Source organism: Thamnophis sirtalis, unplaced genomic scaffold (assembly GCF_051295495.1).
Source record: "Thamnophis sirtalis isolate CommonGarterSnake01/CBP01778 unplaced genomic scaffold, rThaSir2_p1.2 scaffold_1, whole genome shotgun sequence".
NCBI lineage: Eukaryota > Metazoa > Chordata > Lepidosauria > Squamata > Natricidae > Thamnophis > Thamnophis sirtalis.
Window position 1 is genome coordinate 13,283,449 of NW_028261381.1, and position 27,167 is coordinate 13,310,615.

At 35.9% G+C, this 27,167-nt stretch overlaps 1 protein-coding gene across 5 annotated transcripts in view; it reads right to left on the reverse strand.

Moving 5' to 3' along the window:
- The window catches only part of GLS (glutaminase), a 77,820-nt gene that overhangs the window by 49,772 nt on the left and 881 nt on the right, over positions 1-27,167 (reverse strand). For 3 of the 5 annotated variants that reach the window (XM_087707801.1, XM_014060917.2, XM_014060916.2), the window contains exons 2-8: positions 15,085-15,175; positions 14,621-14,742; positions 14,174-14,303; positions 10,769-10,795; positions 9,284-9,363; positions 7,187-7,350; positions 2,830-2,888 (exon numbers count right to left, since the gene is read on the reverse strand). In XM_087707801.1, coding sequence (XP_087563927.1) covers positions 2,830-2,888; positions 7,187-7,350; positions 9,284-9,363; positions 10,769-10,795; positions 14,174-14,303; positions 14,621-14,742; positions 15,085-15,175 — 673 coding nt within the window. The remainder of the gene's footprint in view (positions 1-2,829; positions 2,889-7,186; positions 7,351-9,283; positions 9,364-10,768; positions 10,796-14,173; positions 14,304-14,620; positions 14,743-15,084; positions 15,176-27,167) is intronic. The other 2 variants (XM_087707806.1, XM_014060918.2) reach the window with 1 other exon arrangement.

Genomic DNA, 27,167 nt, shown 5'->3' on the forward strand with positions numbered 1-27,167 from the left:
GCACGTAAACCCCTCTTTAATAGACAAGAAAAATGTTATAGAACAGTAGGGGTAACCTATGGCTCTCCAACTCCTATTAGCCTTGGTCGCTATGGAAGTTGATGAAAGCATAATCCAAAAATGAGAACCGTGCTCCAGAAAATAACTTATTCTTATTTTTATCTTTAGCAACACTATGGAATACAAATAAAAGACCTATAGATAGGTGGGTATAATTTAGCTATTCACGTTTTAAGTCTTTGTATAACTATTTGGATTGCAATTCAAAATGAGTGGGATTAAACAGGCCTTGTTTTGCTATTTTAAAGCATCAGTTCATTGAAAAGGCTACCATGAAGTAAAAAAATATGTTGCACTAATATGGTAAGAATTATTATCAAATATTTGTGCATACCTAAGAATTTCATCTGCACTTGTGACATGCACTTGCAAATCTGTCAATTAAGGGGATTTTCCAACTTTCGAGCAATAAGAACAGAACAAAATATGAAAAGCTGAAGATATAAATAATAGCAGAAGTTCCTGCTAAAAACATTAATACCTTTGGAGATTAGCCTAAAACGTATCCCCTGCTTGCAGAGGATGGGGGGAGCTTTCTGGCACAGGTTCACCTCACCTAAATTTTGTTCGCATATATAAGCACAATTTCAGTGTGAGAGAGGAAATGGTTCTATATGCAGATGGCAATAAGTGAATTTTATACATACCCATTTTTTTAAACAAATAATTAACTTTAATTAGAAGGGTTTTGTTTTGTTCTGTCCTGGATCTAGACCTTTGTTTGGAGTAAGGCTTTAGGGAGGGAGGGTCACATTAAAATGGACCTTAGGTTGATATAATGAGAAAACAGGATATTGCACAGAATTTATGTACGTGTGTGTATGTGTGCACATACACATACACGGAGTCTACTCTTTCTTTTGGGAAGGATTGTTATAAATTCAGGATTGCCTTTCTTCCAGGTAAATTACTGAATTTCTACGATTTAATCTTCCATTGAAGATGCAAAATGCACATAAATGTTTATTTGACCAGTGCATGAACACGACAGAAATGCTTTCAGCTAATTAATTAAAAAGAGAAGGTTTACAATGGTGTTTCCTATGAAAATGGACAACTAGGTTCTATAACTTTGTGAGGCTGTTAAAATGTCGCACACATTACAGCACTTCAAAATATATTTAATTTATGAGAGTAAGATTTAAATCAACTTAAAGGAAAGATGAGAAACTTTAATTTTAATTTAATTTCTTGGAAATTTACTCTACTTTTATAAAATAGCTTCCCAGAAGATATAACACATAAATGTCTTACAATCACTATAAACAAATAATGATGCAATATGGTGGTTTATGTCTGCTAGACATGCAGATACTACATGCAAAGTTTTAATGCAATCAATACTGACTTGTAACATTGTTGCTGTCTTTTTATATTATGACTGCATGCAGTAAAAAGGAAAACTGCAATATACTGTATTGGCCTGAAACCTAAAGTGAGTTTTTGGCTGTCAATAAAATATGCATTTGATTGGCAATTCATTAATTTTAATAAAATGAATTTCCAAATATGTGTGCACTTCTTGGGTTACTGTATAAAAGGCTATTGTGAGAACAAGAAATGCACTGAGCTGTCTGATGAACTATCTACCACTTATTTTAAAATCTTATTGCCAAACTGAATTTTAAGTTATTTAAACCCCCAGAAAAAAAATAAGCATGAATAAATTTACCTGTCGAATTTAAGGCCATTTTCCTTCACCCACAGCTATTAAAGATAAATGTTTAAAGCAGGAATTTTTTTTACACAGAAGCAGAAAATCATGAGCCAAAAATAAAATAGCCTTTCATAATTAACTATAAGGATATGATATAATCAAATATTTAAAATCTCAATTGTGATTTCTCTACTACAAAACTAAGGAGAAGGGACAATATTCTTTAAAACTCTTTCTGAGATAGCTTAGTGATATATAAATATATACACCGGTAAATATATACTTTTAAAGATTAACAATAACCTGCAATTCAAAGTATGTATTCTTTAATTGGAAATCTGTCTAAAAGCTCTACACTGTTCATTATTAAGCCAAACATTTTAAATATATATTTTTCTAAGTAAAAAAGTATTACTTCCAAAAGTAACAATATTTAATATTAAAGAAGTGCCAAGGGATTTAACTTTATATCTGGTGAATGTATAAATTGAAATATAAAATGAATTATTTAATGAAAAAATAGTTCTCTCAATAGAAGCATAAGTCTAACTCATTCTTAAATAAATTTACCAAAACATGAAACTATGTATTAAAACTGCTAAAAGATTTAATTTATAACTTTATCAGTGAGTGGTATTCTTTATTTTAAAAAAACCTCTCAAGTTTGTCTAATACAATATTTTCACATCAAAATATTTCATTCCACAACCTAAAAAGGTATGTTTATATTAATTTTTTCAAAGAAAGAAACTTTTATCAAACCCCGTTTCAAAAGCAGCTTGGGATTTTATTAAAATGTCTCAAACTGTAAAGTAGAAGGGAAAGAGGTGGGGAAAGAGAAATAGAAACATACCAGCAACATTCCCCCTTAAACATTATCTTGCTCCGTATCCCAAAACTCCTTTTTGAATTTGGGGAGCAACAGGCAGCTGAAAAACAAGCACTGAAAACAATTTCAGAGGCACACATGTGATAATGACTAGATGCTTCTATGGGCTGCAAGAAGCAATATAGGAAAAAAATCCCATGTCTATATGTAATCTAATTCTGTTTATAATTTCTTACAAACTATTTACAGTACAGCCAGAAATAATTCACTGTACATATTTTACCTTGATCAAAGAGGTGATCACAATTGCTCCAGCATTCACCATAGGATTATGAGGTTTGTCTGCAAAATAATAAAAAAAGGATCTAATCACAAAAATGTATCTTCCCAATAAATTAAATGAACAAAGCTTCCGCACAAATTAGTCATACTATTCATAGCTATCTTTCTCACAGAAAGATACGTATTCTATCTAATTAAGATGATGAATCCTGATGTTTTCTTTCTTTGCTTAATACTAACCTGATTTCCAATATCACATTAACTTTTGCCCATTATTTACATCCTCCTCCAGTTTTATTCTAACATTTATATTACTGTATATCCAATCCCAAAATGAAATAGCAACTATGATTGTTCATAACTATTAGTTGGACAACTTCAATCCAATTAAGGATTTGATAAATATTTCAAATTCATACATTTTTATGCTTTTAATTTTGTCATTTGGTTAAAATAAGGGAGATTGTTATCAAACTCAGGTCATGGTCATGGCAATTTAAATCAGGGATTCCCCAACCCCAGTCTATAAACCGGCAACGGTCTACAGCATGCCAGAATCCAGATCATGTAAACAAATGAAGCCCCATCTGCGGGATGCAGTAGTACATGAAACCACACACCCTCCATTCAGTAGAAAAAACCCTCTCCCCAGAACCAGTCCCTGGTGCCCAAAAGGTTTGGGGTCACTAACCTAAATCATCTCCGCATATTATCCCATATTTTACTAAGTTTTTTTTAACTGAAATCACAAACGTGAAGGGAAACAGTTAATCCACTTCCCAGATGTACATTTTCTTGCAGACAATTTAATCATGCTTCACCTTTAGACAATTAAATATCTGCATTTTTTTTCTCCAGTTCATTAGGCATTTGCACGTTGTTATGCAAACAACATACGTTCAGGATTCTATAGGCTCATTTAAAAGATGAAATCAGAGAGTTTGGCAATTTTGACCATCAAATTTCTACTAACATTAATCATCTGAAATCAACAATGAAAATTTGCTATTTAAAAACTCAATAGATTTTCTGGTTTATCTTTTACACAAATTCAGCCCAAATAAGATGGAAAGGTTGTTGAGTCAGAGGCCACCTGTACTATCTCTGGCTTTTGTAGAAGCTGTGCTCCCTCAGAAAGAGCAGATGGTGGTCATGGCTAGGAGGGCTTTTGCATACCTTTGGCTAGTGTGCCAACTATAGCCTTTCATGGTACAAGACACCCTTGCTAACTTTTGATTAGATTACTACAATTGGCTGTTCATGAGTCTATCCTTGACAATCACCTGGCAATGGCAGCTCATCCAGAATGCATTGGCATGAGTGCTCACTGGTTAGTCACAGAACTGCCCCGTCAGAACTCTGCTGCAGGAACTGCATTGGTGATTTGTAGATTTCCAAATGTAATCCAAAGTGCTGTCACTATTTATATGTGGCTTAGAGCAGTGGTCTCCAACCTTAGCAACTTTAAGACTTGTGGATTTCAACTCCCAGAGTTCCTCAGCCAGCAAAGGTGGTTAAGGAACTCTGGGAGTTGAAGTCCACAAGTCTTAAAGTTGCCAAGGTTGGAGACCACTGGCTTAGAGTATCTTGAGGATCAATAGTTCTATGAATTGTTTCTGCCTGTACCTACCCAGTCAACTAGGGCAGTGTTTTTCAACCTTTTTTGTGCAAAGGCACACTTTTTTCATGAAAAAAATCACGAGGCACACCACCATTAGAAAATGTTTAAAAAAATTAACTCTGTGCCTATATTGACTATATATAAAGTAATTTTCCCACGGCACACCTTACACTATGTCATGGCACACTAGTGTGCCGCGGCACAGTGGTTGAAAAACACTGAACTAGGGAGTGTCTGCTAAGGCCAGTTAAGGTACAATGTGAAAGGGCTTTATTGTACCAATTAGACATGATTCTGTATGTAAAAAAAGAGCTCCTATTGACCTAGACACAATATCAAGTACAAAAGTTACTGTCTTCTAGTTTGCCTATAAAAAGGCTGGTAATCAGTGGTTAAGACAACATGTACAAAATGGGTTCAAGGATCTTTGAAAAAAATATCAAAGGTTTCAAAAATATTTAAAAGGGTTTCAAATGCAGGGATACTGAATTTCAGCTACTTTCAAGATTGCATTCTTGGTCAGTATTTTGAAAACAAAGATGACATTTTGATATAGAAATACCAGTATACTTTATTTAGCATTGGTCAATAAAAGCATATGCACGCTAGTCTGAATAAAATTATGAGCTAGCATGTGGTAGTAATTTTTAGACATAACATTTGAGGCATGTCTTTTGGAACAGACTGCAAACCTTTGCACACATGGAATCTTGCCAAGGGTGCCACTGTATCCTAGCTTTCAAAAGCTTAGTTAGTTATATGAAGCTAATGGTTTGGAACTCAAGGCTTGGAACAGTTGTTTATATTCAACAGTTAATGACACCCTTAGAGTAGGTATGGGGTAAAGGAAAAGAAAAAAAATATAGAACTAGTGAATATCTGCCAAGAGTATATAGTGTTACAAAAAAAAAAGAAGTATCAGATTCATTTTACAATTCTGGGGATATCTCTGGAAGCTAATTCATGAATATTTCCTATCTTTCATTAAATCTATACATGCCATACTTCAAGTATAGGAAAAATCTTTCACACACAAAGAGAAAGATACCATGAAAGGAAGAAAATATTTCTAATGCCACACATCCATTTAATATCCAAAAACATTTCTTGAGCCTTTACAGTATTTACAGAGCATAAATAAAATTGATGTAAAATGCAGGTAGCAGGTCATTGAATTAATTTTATTATTAGATTGAATACCTGATATAAGTCATTTTAATGTTCTGAATCAGCAGTATTTCCTGTTAAATACAACGAAATCAACTGCATGGTGGAACACTGCATAATCTTCCAAGCAGTCTCTTAATTTTATCCTATTAAAATGATTGGAAATATGCACACTTCTCCACCATACATTCAATATACTGTTCAGAATTATACTGAACAGAATCAAATGAGATCACAAATTAACTTTATGAAATAATTGCAGAACAGCAGAACCAGTTTCCAAACAACTGCAAAAACATTTGCAATTCTTTGATTCGGTACTGTTATCTGCAGTGGATGAATTAGTGGGGGAAAGTGCCGACAATAAGAAAATTCAAAAGAAATGTGATTTTCTTCATAAAGGAAAATATGTATCTTGCACTGAACATATAGGTCAGCACCATACACAATATACCATACATAATACCAGTGGTGGGTTCCGGATCCCGTTGCAACCGGTATGGTGCAACGGGACCTGGCGTCCACCACATGAATGCACACAGATGCGCGCAGTGCACACATGCATCTCTACCTCCTGCGATGCTCCAGCTGCTTGGGGGAGCGTCGTGCAGGTGCAGTACGCTCCGTGCACGTAAGCGCCAAAGAGCTCAAATACTGGTAAGGAGCATGGGTGGGCGGATGGGCCCTCCGGACCACTGTACCAGAACGGTAGCCAGTGCTCCCGGCAGGCACCAGTAAGCCCGTACCGGGGTGTACTGGTCGTAACCCACCACTGCATAATACTCATTGATTTTAGAACAGCAACAACATGATATGCTATGTGACAATGCATTCTCAAATGCTAGTTCTCATTACCAAAATGTATGTTTGTGTTTCATTTGGAATGATTTAAGTCTGCCCCCTCACATGTTATAAACAAAATAACCTAGCACTCCTGACCATTTGCCATTCTGCCCTGGTCTGCTAAAGGCATTTTAGGAACATATAACCAGCCACAGACTCCCCATCCATCTTTTGAAATAGTATGTTGTCATAACTGTCATAATCTGAATGAGAACTGAAATAGGCCATTTAGGCCACCAAGTCCAAACCCTTGATCTGTGTCAGAATCTATATTAAACATCTCTGACAGAAATCCATTTAGCTTCTAGCTGAAAACATCCAGCAAAGGACTTATTTTTAGACCCACAATTATCCTTTATGATCCTTCCTGAACCTGTTGCAATTTGATGAATTCTTCTTAAGGTGTAGAGAGCCAATTTGGATAAGATACCAGACTAGAAACGTAGAGACTTTGAAGATTAATCCCTCCTTAGGCAAAGTCAATCAGGTGATCTTTGGCCAATCAATCTCTTTCAGCCCTAGTTAGCAGGCAACAGCAACCACTTCTCAAATCTCACCAAGAAAACTGCAGAGACTTGTCCTGGTAATGACTAAGAGACAACACTGACTTGTAAGGCACAAAATAATAGTTTAACGTGTGATGTCCAGACCTACTAACCTCCTCTGTCACACAAATCTATTTCACTACATATCATATTAAGAAATAATAATTGCACACATAACTTACCATCTTCATTGAGGAACAGTTTGTTGAATCTTAGTCCACTAGGTTCTTTACCAACATATCTATGTACATAATCAGTACCAAGATCATTAACAGCAATAGCATACTTCAAAGGCTTTACACAGGACTGAAGACAAAATGGGACTTTGGTATCTCCGATGGAATGCCTGTAAAATAAATACTATATTATTTATTGCATTCACTCACATTTTTCCTGAGAAATAAAAAAATGTGTATCTTAAAGCAAAGACTTGGGGGGGGGGGAATTATGAACCACTGCTGTACCAAAGATCACCTAAGAGTCTATTTCATCTTTAATATGGTGGAAAACACATTCCACCACATTAAAAATAAAAGAAAAACCACTTACCCTATTTCCTTGAAAATAAGACCTCCCCGGATAATAAGCCCAATTAGGCTTTTGAGTGCATGTGCTAAAATAAGCCCTCCCTGAAAATATTGCAACACAGCAGCAGCTATGAGGTAACCATGCTCGCAGCCTCCTGCACCTCAAAAATAATAAGACCTCCCTGAAAATAAGGCCAAGCGCTTATTTTCAAAAGAAAATAAAAGATCCTGTCTTATTTTCGGGGAAGCATGGTAGCAAATCCTGAACAGTTATTTGAGAGACTTGCAATACTCAGAGTAAACATAAGCAAATAGGTTTAGAAATAAATAAGTTATCTTCTTAATATTAAATAGCTACACAAACTCAATATTCAAGGAATTGAGATAACTACCATATGAAAATATTTCAACATCCAAAGAATTTGGATGGTATGAATAGAAAGGCAGGGTATACATTCAGTAATAAAATAAAACAAAGCAAAACAAAATATTAGTAAACATAATAAGCAATTTGTATCATTCAATGGAAGCATGCATAATGTAGAGAAAAATTATTGTCATTATTCTTTATCATATTATCAGAAATTATGGTCATTCAACAAAGCTGAACAGTGATTCCTTTTAGCCAGTAAATGTTTTGTTGTTTATATTTACTAAGCATGCATGTCAATATTATATGGAGCAGCAAACATTAAAAACATTTTAAATAAATTGTGCAAATAAGATCAAATATAAGCAAATGACACTTTGCATAATTAAAACCAATAGAAAAAATGAATTTCTTTCTCCTAATTGTACAAATTATCTGCTCAAACTAAAAAGTTTCTACTACTTCAAATCTTTATGGAAACAAAACTTTGTGGTTTCAAAATGGCTATTCAAGAATTGCATAATATATGTTGAATTGCACAACACTGAGCATTTATATTAGATTCATGTTAATTCCTACTTTAATTTCTCCTTTAAACATTCTTATATATTTGATGCCCTTTTCATTTTCAAGACCTTTTCTGATGATCCAAGATAACATGCTTAAGGTCTGTGAATCAGATCATATTTAAAAATATTAAGTGGACAAGATAAATTTTAATTTCTCATAGTTCATAGAAATCTGTCATAACTCTCATTAACAAGTAATTTCTAATACTATTGTATCTTCTATTTTTTAGAATAACATTTTCCAAGGATAATTATTTGCAACAATCCATTTCTTGTCCAAAACTGGATTTTAGCTTGTGAAAATGTAGCTTTATGCTTTCTAGCCTTGGAGAAACAGGGCATGTCAATAAAATTCAGTAATATCTATATCACTAAATCAAGAAAGGAATCATGACAATTTGTATATGGGTGTGTGAAAAAAGTGAAGAGTTTTGCATGACCCCCAGGAATGGATTATAAAACTCTAATTAATAACATTGTAGCATAGCATGAGTAATTAAATTAGGATTATTCAATGCACAAAAAGCCTGTAAATTATCAACAGTGACGTTGTTTTGAGGAACAGGGGGTGTAATAGAATCATTTCAAAAAAGGAACTCTTAACTTCTGAAACATCATCCTATTTTCTACTAAAAATTGGAATGCTCTAAGCAGAACTAAAAATCCTATCTTTTCTCTAGTACCATAAGAAACATACATCATGGATTATGCAGAACTATCTTATATTTGTAATTTAACTCCTCAAAGGGTGTCTCTGCTTCTGTTTCTATAACTGAAATTATTTCATCGGTTCAGATATTTAAGCTACAATACCTCTGCCCATCGACTGTGCAAAGAGACACGGCCCATAAATCAGGACTGAATTTAGCCAGTTGTGGGATATAGTCCGCAACCTACACAAAACAAATCCAATATAAAATAATTAGATTATATAGCTACCAATAATGAATACATGAAATCCAGCTAGTAAAAAGCTAGTAAAATACTAAAAGGCACAAACACTTATCTAACGTCTCCCCCAAACTATCCCAATTTTTTAAAAGCAGAATCTACCAAACAAACAAAAACAAAAAACAGGTTCATTATGGTTTTGTTCTTGTCCACTTTATATGAAAAATTGTAAAGTTCATGGAAACTATTTTTAAGAATTCACTCAAGGTTAGCTGCACTTTTTCTTTCATAAATATATCAATGAATAATTTGCAAGTCTCTGGTGTCTCTATTATCAGCCCAATTGGGTCTGCCACTCTAGGACTAGTTTTACTGTACACATAATGTTGTTAGATGCTGCCACTGTCAATATTTGATCCCAACTAGTATGTTTTATAAGGCATGATTTATAGTTCAACATTATGTGAATAAGCCAAAATAGCTTTCTAAAAGCATAATAAAAATGTAGCATGCTACACATTATCAATTGCAGAGTTATCATGCAGACAAAAGTTTGCATACTTTCTTTTCTAATCACTTTTGGAAATGGCTTGAAATCTAACTATGAGATACTTTGGGGTCATCAGGTTTCATACCACGGGCGAATTTCCTTCAAACCTTAGTGAAATAAGTTTTAAATACAAATTTAGGGTCTTGCTTTATTTTTCCCGAAATAAACAGCAAAAAAATTAAAACTTTGATTTGAAAATTACAGAGAGACTAACAGTCCATATAAATTTGAAATCAGATTTTGAAATTAATTATGAAGAATCTTTTTCTTGGGACACTGCATTTATTTTGAATTGCTTAAAAAGCATACCAAGATAAAACTTTAAAAATTGCGCACCAAAGGAAACTGGGAGGATTTAATAAAAAAATTTAAAAACTAGCTAAATAATTAATTACTTAATTAAAGAACAAGAATCAAACTTGACTAATATGCAATGAAGCAAATATTTTAACTATGGACACATTGAACAATACTTTTGAACAGAAATTAATCTTAAGTGTGTCTACCTCTATAGTGTTTAAAAACGCTGTAGAAAAGAAACATGTATTATCTGACACAATCAAGATTGATTTGAAAGTATATTTTAAAATGATAGGCTACATGAATGACTTTAAAATGATTTTAGAAAAGAATCCAGCTGATGTCCTAATAATTAAAAATGATATAAAAATAACAAACCAAGAGAATGGCTGGGATAATTTGTTAAAGTTTTGAGGATTCTTGTGAGAAAGGACAAAGAAAAAAAAAAGAAATCAAGACCTGTGTCATTATTTGAATGGACTAAAATTGATTAGAAGTAAAACGAAAGAATAGAAAATTGATTTTTTAGATCTAAACTAAAATGGGTATGTTGTTACCTTAATGGACTTTTGATGACATAAAGACTGAAATGACAAAGTTATATGGATTTGTCAATAGAGAAGAGAAGGGGTATGGGAAGAAGAGACAATTTATTGTATTTTAAAAGAAGGTGATAAGTTACTAAAATTGTTTACACTTGTGATTAAAAGTAATTTTTTCTTTATTATATTCCAATTTTTATTTATTTTTTTATTTTTCCCTTTTTTCTCTTCTTTTTGCATCTTCCATTTTTTCTTTTTTTAGTTTACACTAGTTTTTAATTATTGTAATTTGCAAACTTTAATAAAATGACTATATAATAAAAATATTTTCATAAGAAAGGTATTATATGAAATGATTAACGTAGTCTGGGTTTTTTTTTCAGATGATAGCATCTTACATAATATTATGACTGTTCTTTCATGCAAGTATAAAAATATTCTAGAGACAGAATACTTGCTTCTACAAAAAACAGAAGGGGGAAAAATACCATTCACTCACTGGTTATAATTAAAAATCCAACACATAACCAAAACTAACTTACTGTCTTAAATATTCCAATATTCTATTGGATTTGCTTTAATTATTTGTACACATAAAGGAGAAAAACAACAAAATGATTGAGAGGGGGGAATAATACCTCTGTGCATATTGGATGTGTGTGTGTGTGTGTGTGTGCGCGCGCGCGTGTATATATGTATGTATGTATTTGTGTGTGTTTTCCGTGTAAGATTGAGATTGTCTTGGCAACATTTTGGCGAGGTCTCACTCGCCATCCTCAGGCTGGTGTTTTCGGCTTAAAATGTGATCGGAGCTGCTGTCTTTCTATAAATCTTGATGGGAGTGTGTGAAGTGCTGGGGTTGTTTCAGTAAGTGGATTGATTGGATGTGTGGCTGTATCATGATTGGTAGATTGGTGCTGACTGTGTGTCCATTGTTGTTTTGTGTTGTAACGGCCTGGGTGGTGGGTGGTGCTCGTTTGTTGACTAGGGCTGGTTTCCAGATGTCTGGTAGGTGGGAGGTATCGTCACGTTTATTCATGTTGTGGGGGTGTTTCTCTATTTTGATAGCTTCCATAATTATTCTCTTGTTGAAGTGTTCTGTTTTGGAGATTAACCTGGTTCCTTCAAAATTAATTTCATGTCCTGTAGCTTTAAGGTGCTGGAAAAGGGAGAAAGTTTTTCCTTTTTTTCTTACTGTGTTCTTGTGTTCTTGTGTTCTGTGATGCGTGCATTTATTCTCCTGTTCGTTTGTCCTATGTATGTTGCAGGGCAGATTTTGCATGGTATTTCAGACTTCTTGGTTTTCTAGCTGGATCTTGTCTTTGGAGTTTCTTAAGAGATTGGCTATTTTTTGGTCAGTGTTGAAGGCTGTCTTGATATTGTGTTTGTGGAGAATTTTGCTGATTTTATCTGTGGTGCCTTTGATGTAAGGGAAGAGGGCGATGCCATTGTCCTGTTCTGTGTCTCAGTTTTTGGAGGGAGTCTCCCTTTGGATTAGGTTGGTAATTGTTTTTCTTTGGAAAAACATTAATCTCCAACGGATTCCAAAGAAAAACAAAGAAAGAAAGAAGCAAATAATGACTATGGGATACTAGCTGGATACCCATGCTTCGTGACAAAACTGTGTGATCGAGCTATGCAGGAGAAATTCGGTTCACAATCCATTGACTCAGTGGTGGTCGGTGATTGAAACACATACGGGAATATTGCTCCCACCACCTTGAGTCCGTAAGCAGTTCAATAGATAGACATTTTGGTGAGGTACCGACATTTAGTACTGTAAGGAGTGCCAGACCATTCCTGAGTGAAGCAGTGGAATGTCTGCCAGTTTGAACTGAGGTAATGGAATGTGAGGCAACTAGCAGTTGGAGCAGTGGGGAGGGGGAGTAGAATGTTTAACTGCTTAGCTTCGTGGCACGACAAAACCGCGCTACGCAAAATAGCGGAGATTAAATCGCGTCACTAAAGTCGCGACGTCATCATCGCGCGTCATCACCGCGGGGACAACAGCGCGGTGACAGAAGGGCGTTCTACATGCTTCGTTCTTTGCTTCCAAAGGTAGCCCTCCTCCTCCAGCTGACAGCGGCAGCAGGCACGGGGCAAAGCAGGCTGCCCAGCAGCAGCAGCCCGCGGGAAGGATCCAGCTCAGCCGCGGAGGGCAGCAGGAAGCCCGCGGGGGGGCCGAGCAGGGCCGCCGACGCTGGCGGCGGAGGAGGACGCAGCAGCGGCAGCGGCTGAGGCTCTCCCGGGGCCGGCGAAGCGGGCTTGCCCGGCAGAGGCAGGCCGCCCTCTTCTTCCTCAACAACATCTCCTTGGATGGGCGGCCGCCGCCACCGGGCAAGCCCGCTTCGCCGGCCCCGGGAGAGCCTCAGCCGCCGCTGCCGCCCGCCCTGCCTCTTCCTCCGGGGGAGGCGCCGGCGGCGGAGGCCGCCCGTCCAAGGAGATGATGTTGAGGAAGAAGAGGGCAGCCTGCCTCCGCCGGGCAAGCCCGCTTCGCCGGCCCGGGAGAGCCTCAGCCGCCGCCGCTGCCGCGTCCTCCTCCGCTTCCTGATGCCCCCCGCGGCTGTGCTGGACCCTTCCCGCGGGCTGCTGCTGCTGGGCAGCCCGCTTTGCCCCGTGCCCGCTGCCGCTGTCAGCTGGAGGAGGAGGGCTACCTTTGGAGGCAAAGAACGAAGCATGTAGAACGCCCTTCTGTCACCGCGCTGTTGTCACGGCGATAGGGTCGTTTTTTTATTAGCGCTTCGGACGCCGCGGACTTGCCTCCGCACTTATGTCGGCGCGGATAAGGGCATCGCGGTTTTGTGGTGGAACCGCTTAGCTTCAGAGCGTGTTAATACAAGGCAACTGACAGTTGGAACAGAGTTCTTTTCAGGTGGGAAGGGGGAGTAGAACTCCTTAGCATCAGAGTGTGTTAATTACTGTACAAGAAATACTAATAAGTTGATAGTCATTTCGAAAAATCCTTTCTTAACGAGCACCTAGAAGCCAAGAGGAACATACGTGCCAAATTTCAAATTTGTAGGCTTTACAGTTCTGGAGATTTCGTGATGAGTGAGTGGTGTTTGCCTTTTATACAGTATACAGAAAAGATTGCATGCATTGGCTGCCAAATGCCAAAACACAATCACATAACCATCAAGACATTAGAATGATAACAACTCTGAGAATCACTTGTAATTCTCTTTTTTTTAGTACTGCCATAAATTTGAACAGAAGCTGAATGAGCAATTGGTAAGTGAAGATTATTTGTACTTAAAACCATCCTTCAGTCCACAGATCAATGAAAATCATATGGAGAACATTCTATATCTTTCTACCAAGATTGGTGGCATGATCTCAGGATGATTTGAAGGGCACAAACAATGTACTGCAGCTGGCCATCTCTATATTGCCACCAATTATTTTTAATAAGACACTTACCTTCCCTCCTGACTGTTTTTTAGCATTTTCATATAACTCATCAATGTGAGAGGCAAATGACACAAAATCAGGAATGACAAATTTTCGCCTGAAAGCCTGAGTTAGTAACACAATGTTGCTTTGGACACATCTGTGAAATACAAAAAAAAATATTATAACATGAGTACAAATACCATATGTCTTTCACTACAGAGATAATACAAGTGCTTCTAAAATCTAAATAATAGTACTGTATCCAAATATATCATTTACTGAAGGTAATATATCAACTACTGACATAATGCACACTTTTGGTCTCCTTTGTGCTCTTCCTCTTTCCATGAAATCAGATGTGGGGGAATTGAATATTGAAAAATATTTCTGAGCAGTGCTCATTTACAGCATTTTGTACTAGCCTCATTATTCCATACTATAAACAAGTTGTAGCAAATAAATTAAGGTATTTACTTTTTAAAGAGTTCTTTGTCTAGCATGACACCATCTGATGTTGTCTGAAGCGTCAATCTTAACATATCCATGCATTCTTTCAGTCTCGGATCAGCTGTTCGTAAACCTGTAGATTTTAAAGCCTGTAAAATAAAAAAGGCGTCATGGATATTTCTTCTTCTGAACACTAATTCACATAACATCGGTTCTGATTCCCACCTGATCTTCTTTTCCAATAGACTGCAATAGATAGTTCACAGACATTTCTGTTTTCTGTGTTTTGTTTTAAAATACATATAACCACACTCCCTAAATGTGAATAAAATGATAAGGCAGCCTTCTTTAAAACTTAAAATTTCTGTGACACTCAGTTTTAGTAACCTTCCCATAAACTGATCATTACCAAACCTGTATGTTTTCAAAAATAAAAAGATGACTATTTTTACCTAGCACATCATTCATTAGAAACATGATAAAAAACTTACTGTGATGAACTTATGAACTGGTATTTTTTCTTGTCCTTCTGCAATAGTATAGAAGAGCAAATCTTCCAAGCTAGGCAACAAACCTCCTTTACTAAGGAGAGAACACAGATAGGGGGAGAAATCAAGTATTAGTTTGTCACGATCTTAAATCAATGCAATTCTATAAAATATACTCCTATGAAAATCTATTCTTAATTAAATCTTAGAGTGAAACATAGTTTCATATATACACACACAATGAAATATAAATCCTACAGTGAAAGTTTCACATACACATAGTGTCATTAATTATTATTTAAACACTATATTTGTTCTTCCATAGACATTTTTATTTTTTTTCTGTCAAAATAGGACACAAGTAACTATATATGCCAATATAACAACATTTTGCTATATAGTAAATTTCCAATTAATACACAAGTTCAATCTTTCAATCTTGCCTCCTTGCTAGATAACTAAAAAAATCTAAGTATGCAAAGTTTTCTTCTTTGAATTTTTTAAAAAACTGATACAGGTGGTAATTTGTGACTAAAAATCAGTAAAATATAAGATTAATTTGCAAATTTTAAATTCCATAGAACATTTAACATAGATATACTTTTAAGAAATGTGCATGTTTAAAATGTTCAAACATTAAGGCTTAGTTCAACTTCTTAAAGTAGTTTTTAAATAACTTCATAGATTATATATCATTGACATCTGTTGCAGTTAAATCAACCAGATTAGCCCAGTATTTAGTTATGGCACTGAACTAGCTGATACAGAAAGCATGGCAAACATTTATTTTACTTACAGAAAATATCTCAAATGGACTATTCTTGGATAAAGCTTATCAGTTTAAACTGCAGTATAAGCTTTTCTCCCTCTATTTCACAGCTCAATAATGTTATGTAATATTTGTTTAGCCTAAGAGCAGTGTTTTAGCATCATTAAATACTTAGAAAAATACATATTCAGCATAACCAAAAAGAAGTAAGACAGAAAGTGGACATGGCATTGTCACCATTATCTTTACTATGTGGAAGTGAGTGTTTATTCACTGCAAAGTCTGTACTGAAAAAATAAAGAGAGAAGCTCATTTGAAGCCATAAGGCACGGCACGTCATTTTGGTAGAACAAAGATAATGCTGGCCTTCAAACATCTATTACAAGGCCATAAAGTGACTTTTAAAGAAGTTCTGAATCTCAGTTCTGAATGAAGTTTGGGCCCTAACACTTTATATTAAAACCAAGTTCCAAAATATCAAATTTGACTTATATTAAGAAATAACATTACTTAAACAAGTTGAGAGCATTTGAAGTAAGGCATTAGCTAGAAAAGAAGTAACAAGTTTGTGCCCTATAATAAGACCGCAGCAGAAGACTGATTAAACTAATACTGAGACAGCAAAATCTGTAAGTAAGATGCCAAGGTTAGCTAAAAGCAAAGACTGCAAAAATTCTGGAACTATACAGACCTGTATTTTGAAAACACTATGCACACAGAGTTGGAAAAGACTCTGTTGTTGGGAAAGATTTAAGGCAAAAGGAGAAGGGGACAGCAGAGGATGAAATGGTTAAGGTAGTGTCATTGCTATAGTGAACATGAATTTAGGCAAACTCCAAGAGACAGTGGAGGACAAAGTCTCGGAAACTATGGTCCATTGGACCGCAAAGAGTCAAACACAACTTAGCAATTGAACAACATGCACACTGAGTGCTTTTAGATAATTGCATTGGCTCATAAATACATTGGGGATTCTAAGGAGATATCTGGCTCAAATGCTACATAGGAGAGTAACCTTATTAATGTCTTAATAAAGTAGAAATCAAATCAAATATTTATTATAGACCAGCATATATACTGCAATTACTATAATTAAAGACAAATGTCTTTTCTCACTGTATACCCCTTTACCTTCCCATCTTCTCCGGTTTTACTAATGGCAGCAACAACTGAGTAACTTTAACTTCTCTTTCTTTGCCCCCTCCATTCCATGTTACTCTTACCCTCATTTCCATGACACTTCTGCAAACATGAAATGAAAAAGCACCCATTCTCTTTTTCCCTTGTCATTATATGGAGGACAAAGACAAGAAATAGAGTAGCAAACCTTAATGTGAAATAACACAAATGTTCCTTTTTGTCTTTTTTTTTACTTTTCTTACTGCTACAATTGTTACCCATTCCAGTTGTCTGCTGGACAAAGAAAATAAAAACCAGTATAGCATTATGGGAAATAGAAAAAGAATGTTGTAGTGGATGCATATAAAAGCACATATCCACAGAGGTATGATAGTTGCATGATGATAATGAAAGAATCAGAGTTACGTTTTAGAAAAAATATGCAACATTCTGAATACATACAATTTGGAGAAAAAAATGGCATTAGGTGATATAGATGGATGGGTTTGGATGAGACAAAAGAATGAAATGAATGAAAGCTCAATGAAGCTATTTGGAAACTCCCTATTATAATTAGCAAGGGGGTATAAAATACGGTATGTTGTAACAGCCCTTGGGATGGCTGGTGACCTGTACATAATCCCACTGCCTTGTTAACATCCTAGCATTTGAATTTTTAACCTGATTTAATTTTACTTCTAAGTTTTAACTTGTTCTTAATACTGTTTTAAGATATACTTTTATTTATGTATTTATATTAGTTTTATTAAGGGACAAGGTGGATCAGTGGCTAAGACGCTGAGCTTGTCGATCAGAAAGGTTGGCAGTTTGGCGGTTCAAATCCCTAGCGCCACGTAATGAATAAAGTAAAGCTCCTGTTACTTGTCCCAGCTTCTGCCAACCTAGCAATTCGAAAGCACATAAAAATATGCAAGTAGAAAAATAGGGACCACCTTTGGTGAGAAGGTAACAGCGTTACATGCGCCTTTGGTGTTTAGTCATGCCGGCCACATGACCACGGAGACATTTTTGGCCAGCGCTGGCTCTTCGGCTTTGAAACGGAGATGAACACTGCCCTCTAGAGTCGGGAACAATTAGCACATAAGTGCAAGGGGAACCTTTACCTTTACCTATTAGTTTTAATGTTCTGTTGTAAATCACCAGAGTGACTTAGATGAGATATGCAGTGTAGAAATTTAATGAATAAATAAATGTGATTGTTTATGATAAAAAACCCTGAAAGAATTATGAATTACAGCAATGAGTTTGTAATGTGGGATAGATGATTATTTAGCAATGTCGAATGGATCTTGAAGAAAAAAATGAAAAATACAAAAGAAAAAAAGTATTGGAAGATGAATTCAATTTTCAACAAAACAAGTAGAAACAGGATGTAATGAATACATAAAAATACCCTGGACCAGCATAAAAATAATTAAATGAAGAGGGCCACTTAAGTGGGTGGCATTACATTAATGAGAAATATGTAAATTGATATTTGATATTTGGTAGACTGACAAACTGCAAGAAATGATTGATAAGAAACAAAATGCATACAAAAGAACGATTACTGCAAAAAAATGTGGTGGGCTTTCATCATAAAATTAATTATTTGACATGAAACTAAAATGAAGGAATACTAGAAGGATTAGTATTACTTTATTGGAATTGCAAAGAATGCAACTGAAAGAATCCTGGATCATATTCAATACTAGAAAACATATGCTTTCAAACATAGAAGCCAATTTATGTTTCTTCCATTAATTTAACATTTTTAATGCAATTTCCCTTCCTGATCCCACCTGCTGGTAAGCAAGTAGGGTTGCTGGTAGTGGTGTTATATTTAAACTTTGAAATACTTTTTATGGGAATATTTTAGCTATTTACTGTATCTATGTAGAATTTCATGCAAAACTTTTGTAGTAAAGAAGCTAAATAAATTTCTGGCGCCATAAACAACTGCCATATTGCAAAATTTATGATATAGTTTATTCTAATGTAAATATCAATCCAGGCTAATTCTGAAACTTGCTGAAGTGAAACCCCAATCCAACAGATCAGAGGCAGCTGTTCAGCATGGAGATAGCAGAGCATGTGAACAAAGGAAACATTAAGGGACAATTCAGGATCTTTCCTCTCTCCCATCTCTCCCTTCAGGAGGAAGAAGATGATGAGTAGCACAGGGTTACATAGAAGAAAAAACACCAATGCACAGACAGAACCATGCATTGCAAATTTGTTCCGTTGCATATAAAATTCATTAAATTGGGCCTCTCTGCATACAAAAGTGTGATAAAGCAAAAATTGAAGTGTAAAAGAATCCACAAACCACAACAAAGATTATTCTTATATACAGTACATGCTGCCACTGGGGAACATAATAGAACCAACAGTAAAGGATACAGTAGAAAGAAGGCACAACATTTACATCTACATTCATATGGAAAAGGAAACTAGGGAGCTGACATTGAAAAGCTTTTACTGGTACTATTAAATTCTAATGAAATTTGTCAATTTCTAAAAGTGTAATTTTTCAAAAAAATTAGCATCAATATATGGATATGATATTAAACTGTAAAATTTCAAAATTCATTTTTTTCAAAATCATTGTAATTAGAAATATCTGTACATCTAAAACACAATTCTTTATTAATGCATTTTAAATGCAAATAAGATGCTGGGGGGGGGGGAGGAAAATGCAGCAAACTATTCTTCAGTCAGCCTGTCATCTAAACCAAAGGTCTAACCTTTGCAGTTTGGCACCCTGGTGCATGGAAGAGAGGAACAGGGCTGTGCGAGCAGCAGGCCAGCATGCACACGGGTTAACTCACACTGTGCATTGGGCCAGCGCATACATGTGTGCATTTCAACTCGCATGAGTGGTGGATTGGCCCGCACATACAAGCAGCTGAACGTGCAAGTTCAGCTGTGCGCACATGTGCACACACACCAGTCTGCCACTCGCACAAGTTGAGTTCTGCATGTGCAGGCTGCTCACGCAGCCCAATTGCAAATAGGCCACGGCCTGATAGTGGGCTGTGACCTGGGGACCCCTGATCCAAACAGTATTTGAGAAGACTCTAGAACAGATCATAATCAATAGAGCATATCAATAAATAAAAGGAGTCATTAGGAATCTTGTCTGACAAATCTTGCTGACAAATTAGCTACCAATTTCCTTAAAAGGTGTGGATAATGTACTATAGAAATAGTATATCTGGACTTCAATAAAAATGCCATTTATGTATTTGTCAGCTTAATAGAATGATAGTTCAGTCAATTTGCAGCTGGTTCAAATCATACTCAAAAATGCTCATTAGTAGTTTTTCTTTGCATTGGAGAATAGCATCAACATTCTTTCATATTTTTCTCACTGTCATAAATGAACAGATAGGGGAATGCTTATCATATTTGCCACACAGCACAAAATTAGATAAGAAACTGAATGTATTAGAAGGCAGAAACCATATTCAAAATAATCTTGACAAGTCATAGAAGCCAGTTGAATTACATTTAATGAATATGAATCCCAACTTTTTCATTTAGTAAAAAAATGAAATGCACAGGTGTTAAGATGAGAAATATAGGTTCGTCATAGTACTTGTGAAAAGTACTCAGATTAATATTTGTGTGATTTGATTGTAAAAAGTTAAGTGCTAGTTTAGACCCCACCTACAAACATACAAGTTAAAAATTGCAGAATTAATCATTATACTTTATTCCGGTTCGACTAGTCCCCAACTAGAACACTGTGTGGCCACAACACTTTAAGAGGGATTTAGAGGAAGACAACAAAGATGATTAGGGGGCTAGAAGCAAAGTCCTATGAAGACGGATTAAAGGAGCTGGGAATATTTAGCCTTGACAAAAGTCAACTGTGTGGGAGGATGAGAACGATCATACAGAAGGAGGTCAAAACCTGCAGCATTCTCTCATTACGCAGCATACACACAAAAAGGATTTAAGATACGAAAAGGCATATTGCAACCAATTTGAGGATGGGGGGGTGGGCAACCCTAACAAGAGGACTTTGACAACAGAACCAACTACCCAAAGAAATAGGGGGCATGTCTATGGGGATTCTCAGTCATCCAGGTCATGGTTGTCCCCTTCACTTTTCATCCAAGAAGCTTCTTTGTCTTCTTGGATGAGAAGCTAAATGTCTTCAGAGAAAACCAAAAAGTCCTGTTGCCTCTTGAAAAAGCACCTTTGGAATAAATCGGCGTCTTCCAGCTTTCAGGGCATTCTAGTTACTTGCTTTCTTTAACCCCACTCCGATCCTATGGATGGAGTTACTCATATAAATAGCTGAATTGTAAATTATTTATGCTCAAACACTTACAGGTTACTTTAAATAACACTGATGTAATATTTTAGCCATCTGCCTCATAAAATGAAGAGGACGGCTCTCTCTAAATCACCTCAAGGTGATTCTCTCCAGAAAATGGAGAGGGGGGGAGGAGATGGATTATCCCAGACAGACAAGAAAAGCTAAAGACTCCTCCTCCTGCTACTCCTCCAAGCTCCACTAGATTGGATAAAAATCCTGCATTAATTTCAACGTATTGCTTTTCTAGTAACAATTAACTAACGTTGAATTAATATTGAAACGGCAGTCTATTTCCCAACAACAGTAAATTTGAAATTTTAAAAACTGGTGTATATGGAATACATGGTAACTTTAAAATAATAAAAGCTCCAGGTTTTATGTTTGACAAAGATCTGAAAACCCTGAAGAGACTCCTTGTTACTTTTCATGAATCCAGAATTAAGACCTTAGAAGACCTTCATTTTATTCTACAAACTGAACCACTTCAAGTACATGGGCAACTGACCAGAAATAATTTAAATATTAACTTACTTTCAAAATTGCTGAGTGGCAGAAGGTTTTGTTAAACTATAAAGAATAAAACATTCAGGAAGTCTTCTCATTCCAAGTTGATTTTAAATTTGTGATAACGGATACTTACAGATTAAAAACAAGCGACAATCCTTCACAGGCATGTATTTATGTGGGTGGATGTATTAAATTATTGAAATCCAGTATCATAGACCATTTTACAACTTTTGAGAAAGCTATCAAATTGAAAATACTATAGATTCAAAATCATGATTTATCCAGATATTACTTTTTCTCTAATAATGAATGCAAGCATAGGGGCATTTCTATTCTATGTAATTCTTCCCAAGGTTGAAAAGCGAAAAGTGGAGATCAATAACCCTAGCCTTATAGGACGTTCAAAACAGTTATACTTTTTTTTGACCTTAGCATAATTAGGTTGAGTACTTCATTTTTTGGACATTTAGCTTCTTTCAGTTTAAACCTATATTCATCCTTTTTTTTTTCATTTGTGCACTTCCTCTTCAAGAAGCTTATTATGGTTCCAGACATCTGTAACCCTGAGAAAATAGCCTTGAAAAATATTTTGCCTACAAGGTACAATACTTATAATAGTCAGTATCTAAATTGATTCAGATTTTTTAAAAGAGACAAATGTGCAACAATAGTCTGATACCATGTTGCAAGAAACAGCTTTTTCTGTGACCTAAGAACTGAACTGCTGAAAACGGCATTAGTGATATTCAATATTATATTTAACAACAATGTTAAAAAATTGATACAAATTTCCAGTTGAATAGTACATAATTTTCATAAACTAGGACTTGTTACAGGTCAACAATCAATCATTTTCTGTCCACATTCCCTTTATCATTTTATGAGGCTTGTATAGAAGCCGTTCAAGAAATATGGGCATCTTTTGTTCACAGGATTTCAAATTTTTATCTTCACCTAGTAAGAGTTAACTCTCAATTTATCAAGTGAAATTGGGGCCTGGCAATTGTACCTCTTGCCTCCCTGATTTTCTTCTACAGTATTAGTGACCCTAAAGATGTTAAGATGAGGTGAAACATGGCAATGGATATAAATTACCCTTATTTGCTGATGATATTATAGCTATTCTGAATATTTTTCATGTCATTACCAAAGCTTATTTATGTCATACAATAACGTGGTTTATACCCTGATTGTACTATTAACTGGGGAACAAAACTAATTTACTCTCTTTATGACACAGTACATCTGTAAACTATTGCAAGAGATTAGCAGTTATGCTTTTTTTTAAGAAATTGTAGAAACTAATTGGATTGATATCTTTCTCAAAAATACCTTAATAGTTTGAGTAAAACATGCTTAAATGTATAGATGTAATTTCAGTAGACATAATTCAATATTTAAAGCTTCCATTAAGTCTCTGGGGCAAGTTTAAAGTTACCAAAATGAATATTACCTTGAGATTCATGTTTAACAAGTATTATCTATTAAATACTTGATTAGATTAAAATATACCCTAAAATGTCCATTCCACCCAAGTTCTGAAACTAGATAAAGAGAACCCTATTCAACAAATGAGTCAAAATATTATACTTGTTCATTTACTTATTGAGGAAAATGATCTAAAGTTACATCTAAAGGTTAGAAAAATAATCTTTGCTGGTGTGCCTTCCATCCCACCCTTAGGCAGCAATAATACAACTAAACATTCTGATAATGGTTGATCAGGCCTGTACATAAGAAATTTAGCCTGTTCCTTTAACTGAATAGCTTTAACTCAGGGATGTTGCTTTGTTTCTTCACATGAACTGCCTTCTTCAAGTCCTTCTCCACTTTTATAGGATAAACGTCAGGAGGTTGACTTGGCCAATCCAAAATATTAACTTTATTCTTAATTGTTGATCATGCTTAGGTTATACGACTTGTGTATTTTGTGTTGTGGTCTTGCTACATGATCCACTTTCTGTTGAGTATATAGTCACAGACAAATAGCCTAGCACTTTCTTGTAGAATTTGCTGAGACAATTTAGAATTCATGGTTCCACTGATGATGGTAAAGCCCCCCTGAGACAGAGCCAGCAAAACAGGCCAAATCATGATACCAGCACTATGTTTCATAGAGGGCATAAAGTTCTTATGCTGGAGCACAGTGTTTGCATTTCACCAAATCTAAGTCTTTTCAAGCCAAAAACTTTGTCCATGAAATCTGTTCCTAGTAGGGAGTGGGGTTTACTCTCATTTTATATTCTAGTCTAGTTCTATTCTTGCCTTATCAGTGTTGGTGGGAGTGGTCTTGATGGTTCTTTGATTAGGCTGTTTACTGTTAGCTTCTTTGACAGTTCCTTGTTTGGGATACTGTTTGCTTCTTGATTGTTGGTCTAACATTAATCTTGGTGTTAATTTCTGCTCATTTGGGTTACCTAGTTTGGGTAATGAAATGACCAAGCTCAGAAAGCAGTAGGGACCCCTTATTTCAACCCTGAGCTACAAATATTCTCCTCTATCGGTATGCTACGGTCTATTGAACATCCTTGCACAATATGAGATTGCCTTATTAGAGTGGTAAAACACTTCTGAAATTTTAGCTTTAAGGATATCAAACAAGTATCTTCATTTCTGGCCTCGAAAACTGCCAAATGCATCTGGTCAATAATTGCTTACTAGGTACATTTTGATCCAAAATCCCATGAAAAACTACTATTGTGGAATAACCCAAATCTGAAAATAGGAAGGAAAATGTTTTAGTGGAATGCTTGGGCCAAACAATAAATCAATACTCTCAATCAGTTGATTACTAATGAGTTGTGTTTTGAATATAATTTCTTTACAAGATTTGCAGACAATATATATAACTGAAATGTATTAAACAGAATGGCCCAGCTGCTTTAGCAGCAGCAAAGTACTAACAAGTTTAAAATGTTCAAGAGATGCAGCACTTGAACAAAAACTCATAATCTAATTTTATAAAGAATTAAAAAGTAAAAGTTAGTTTTATAGAGGGGAGGTTCCCTGTTGGTTCTCTCCGGTTTGGACAAACCAATAGCAGCGGATGCGGGAGGCTCTGCCCACACACCTCTGATGTAATGCACGGCCTTCTGCACATGCGAAGGCAGTGCATGCACAGATGTGGCATGTGCACTCATATTTGTGAATCGGTGGGGAAGGTAAGTGAATCCCACCACTGATTTTATATCTGAATTATGGAATAGAGAGCTAGAATATCCAATTTTGGAGTTCTAATTCTAAGTTCCCCTGCCAGAATTTTACATCCAATTAACAAATCAAATCAAAGAACTTAATTCCTCAAACCTTATGATTTTCCCAAAACTGCAGGCAAAACTGCATTTTCTAACATTAATTTCACTGAAATAACAGAGTCAATAGCTTCCTCCCCACCGCCCTCAGACAGATCATTGCTCATTGATTGGCCTGAAAACCATTTTAAAGATGAATCATAAAAATATCCATAGCAGCTGCAATCATAGTTCAGTAGATTCACAGCAAGTAGTAAAAACAGTTTTGCTTTTAAATGTAAAACTGTATTACCTTAAAAAATCTAATCAATACACAAGTATTCATGTTGTCAATTGTCAGTGGTTTTATATGAAGGGACAAATAATTAAAATGCACATTCCTCTGTTCAGAAACGTTGACTGAAATAAAATGCTTTCCTGGGAAGAAAAATTGAAAACAACTGAGCATTTTTAACATGACCTAAGTGTATTTCACTACTTATCTCTTCTGTAAATGAGACTGTTAATAAATGAGTAATTCAACTATAAGATTTTTAAAAGCTACATTCAACATTTCAGATACAATCCTTTGTAACTGTTTAATTGTACCCTAGATTTTAATTCTTAGATATAAATGCTGGGTAGGAAAATTCTAAAAAACTCCACCAACATGGTATTTTTAGATTGCTGTTTCTTGAATTCCCTTTTACACATTGCATAGCGGAAATGTTTTCTCCTCCCTAGATCTCATTTCATAAATATGTACCAAAAAAAGGAAATTGTACATCATTTAATAAACCCTTACAATAAAATAAGTGAAAACTGAAAACAGTAGAACTCTTTCACAGGACTGATTCATGAATCACCTTATGACCCTTAGCTGAAAGTCATAAAATCTCTAAGTAAGTCACATTTCGAATATAAATGTTCAAATAAATAGTAGCATTTAAATTTTAAAATGAAATCTAGCAAGACTAAAGCATCGCTGACACTATCCCAAACTCCAATTTCACCCCCACTAACTTAAGAGATAAATTAATTGGAATTATCCACTGATTAAGTAAAACCCACCCAAATCAGTGCCCAGAAGATCTTTCCAATGATCATTTTTCTGCTACAAGGCCCAAAACATCACAGGGCCAGTGCTCCTCCCACCACCACATACACTTTACTTTGAATAGAGAATGAAAGCGACTTTAATCTCCAGGAAAATAAATGCATCAAAGTCCATGGAGATTCTCAGTCATCCAGGTCATGCTTGTCCCAAAGATGCTTTTTTTCAAGAGGCAACTGGAGTTTCTTTGAAGATGTTTTGCTTCTCATCCAAGAAGCTTCTTCAGCTCTGACTGATAGAGATTAACAGAGTTGGAAGGGGCCTTGTACGCAGGGGTGAAATTCAATTTTTTTTAAACTACCGGTTCTATGGGAGTAGCTTGGTGGGCATGGCAGGGGAAGGATACTGCAAAATCTCCATTCCCACTCCAGGGACCAGCCAGAGGTGGTATTTGCCGGTTCTCCAAACTACTCAAAAATTTTCCCCTACCGATTCTCCATAACCTGTCAGAATCTGCTGAATACCTTGTAGGTCATCTAGAGAGTAATTTTTTTTAGAGTAATTTTTTTTTTAGAGTAATTTATTTATATGCCGCCCTTTTCCCTGGGGGGACTCAGGGCGGCTTACAACTCGAAGGGAGGGAAACAAACAATTGACACATAAGGCAATACATCATTAAAAACACGACATTCATACTATTTGGGTGGGTTACAGTCTTTAATCCCAGGCCTGACGGGATAGCCAGTTTTTAAGGACTGTGCGGAAGGTCTGGAGGGTGGTGAGGGTACGAATCTCCACGGGGAGATCGTTCCATAGGGTCGGAGCTGCCACCGAGAAGGCTCTCCTAGTTGCCAGTCGACATTGACCGGCAGATGGGACTCGGAGGAGGCCTAATCTATGGGATCTAATTGGTCGGGTGGAGGTAATTGGCAGTAGGCGGTCTAGTCCAACTTCCCACCCAAGCAGGAGACCCTATACTATTTCAGTCCAGTCTCTTCTTGAAAGCCTCCAGGGATGAAGCTCCACAATTTCTGGACTGGATGGGGGAATCCTTCCATTCCCCATCATCCATTCAGA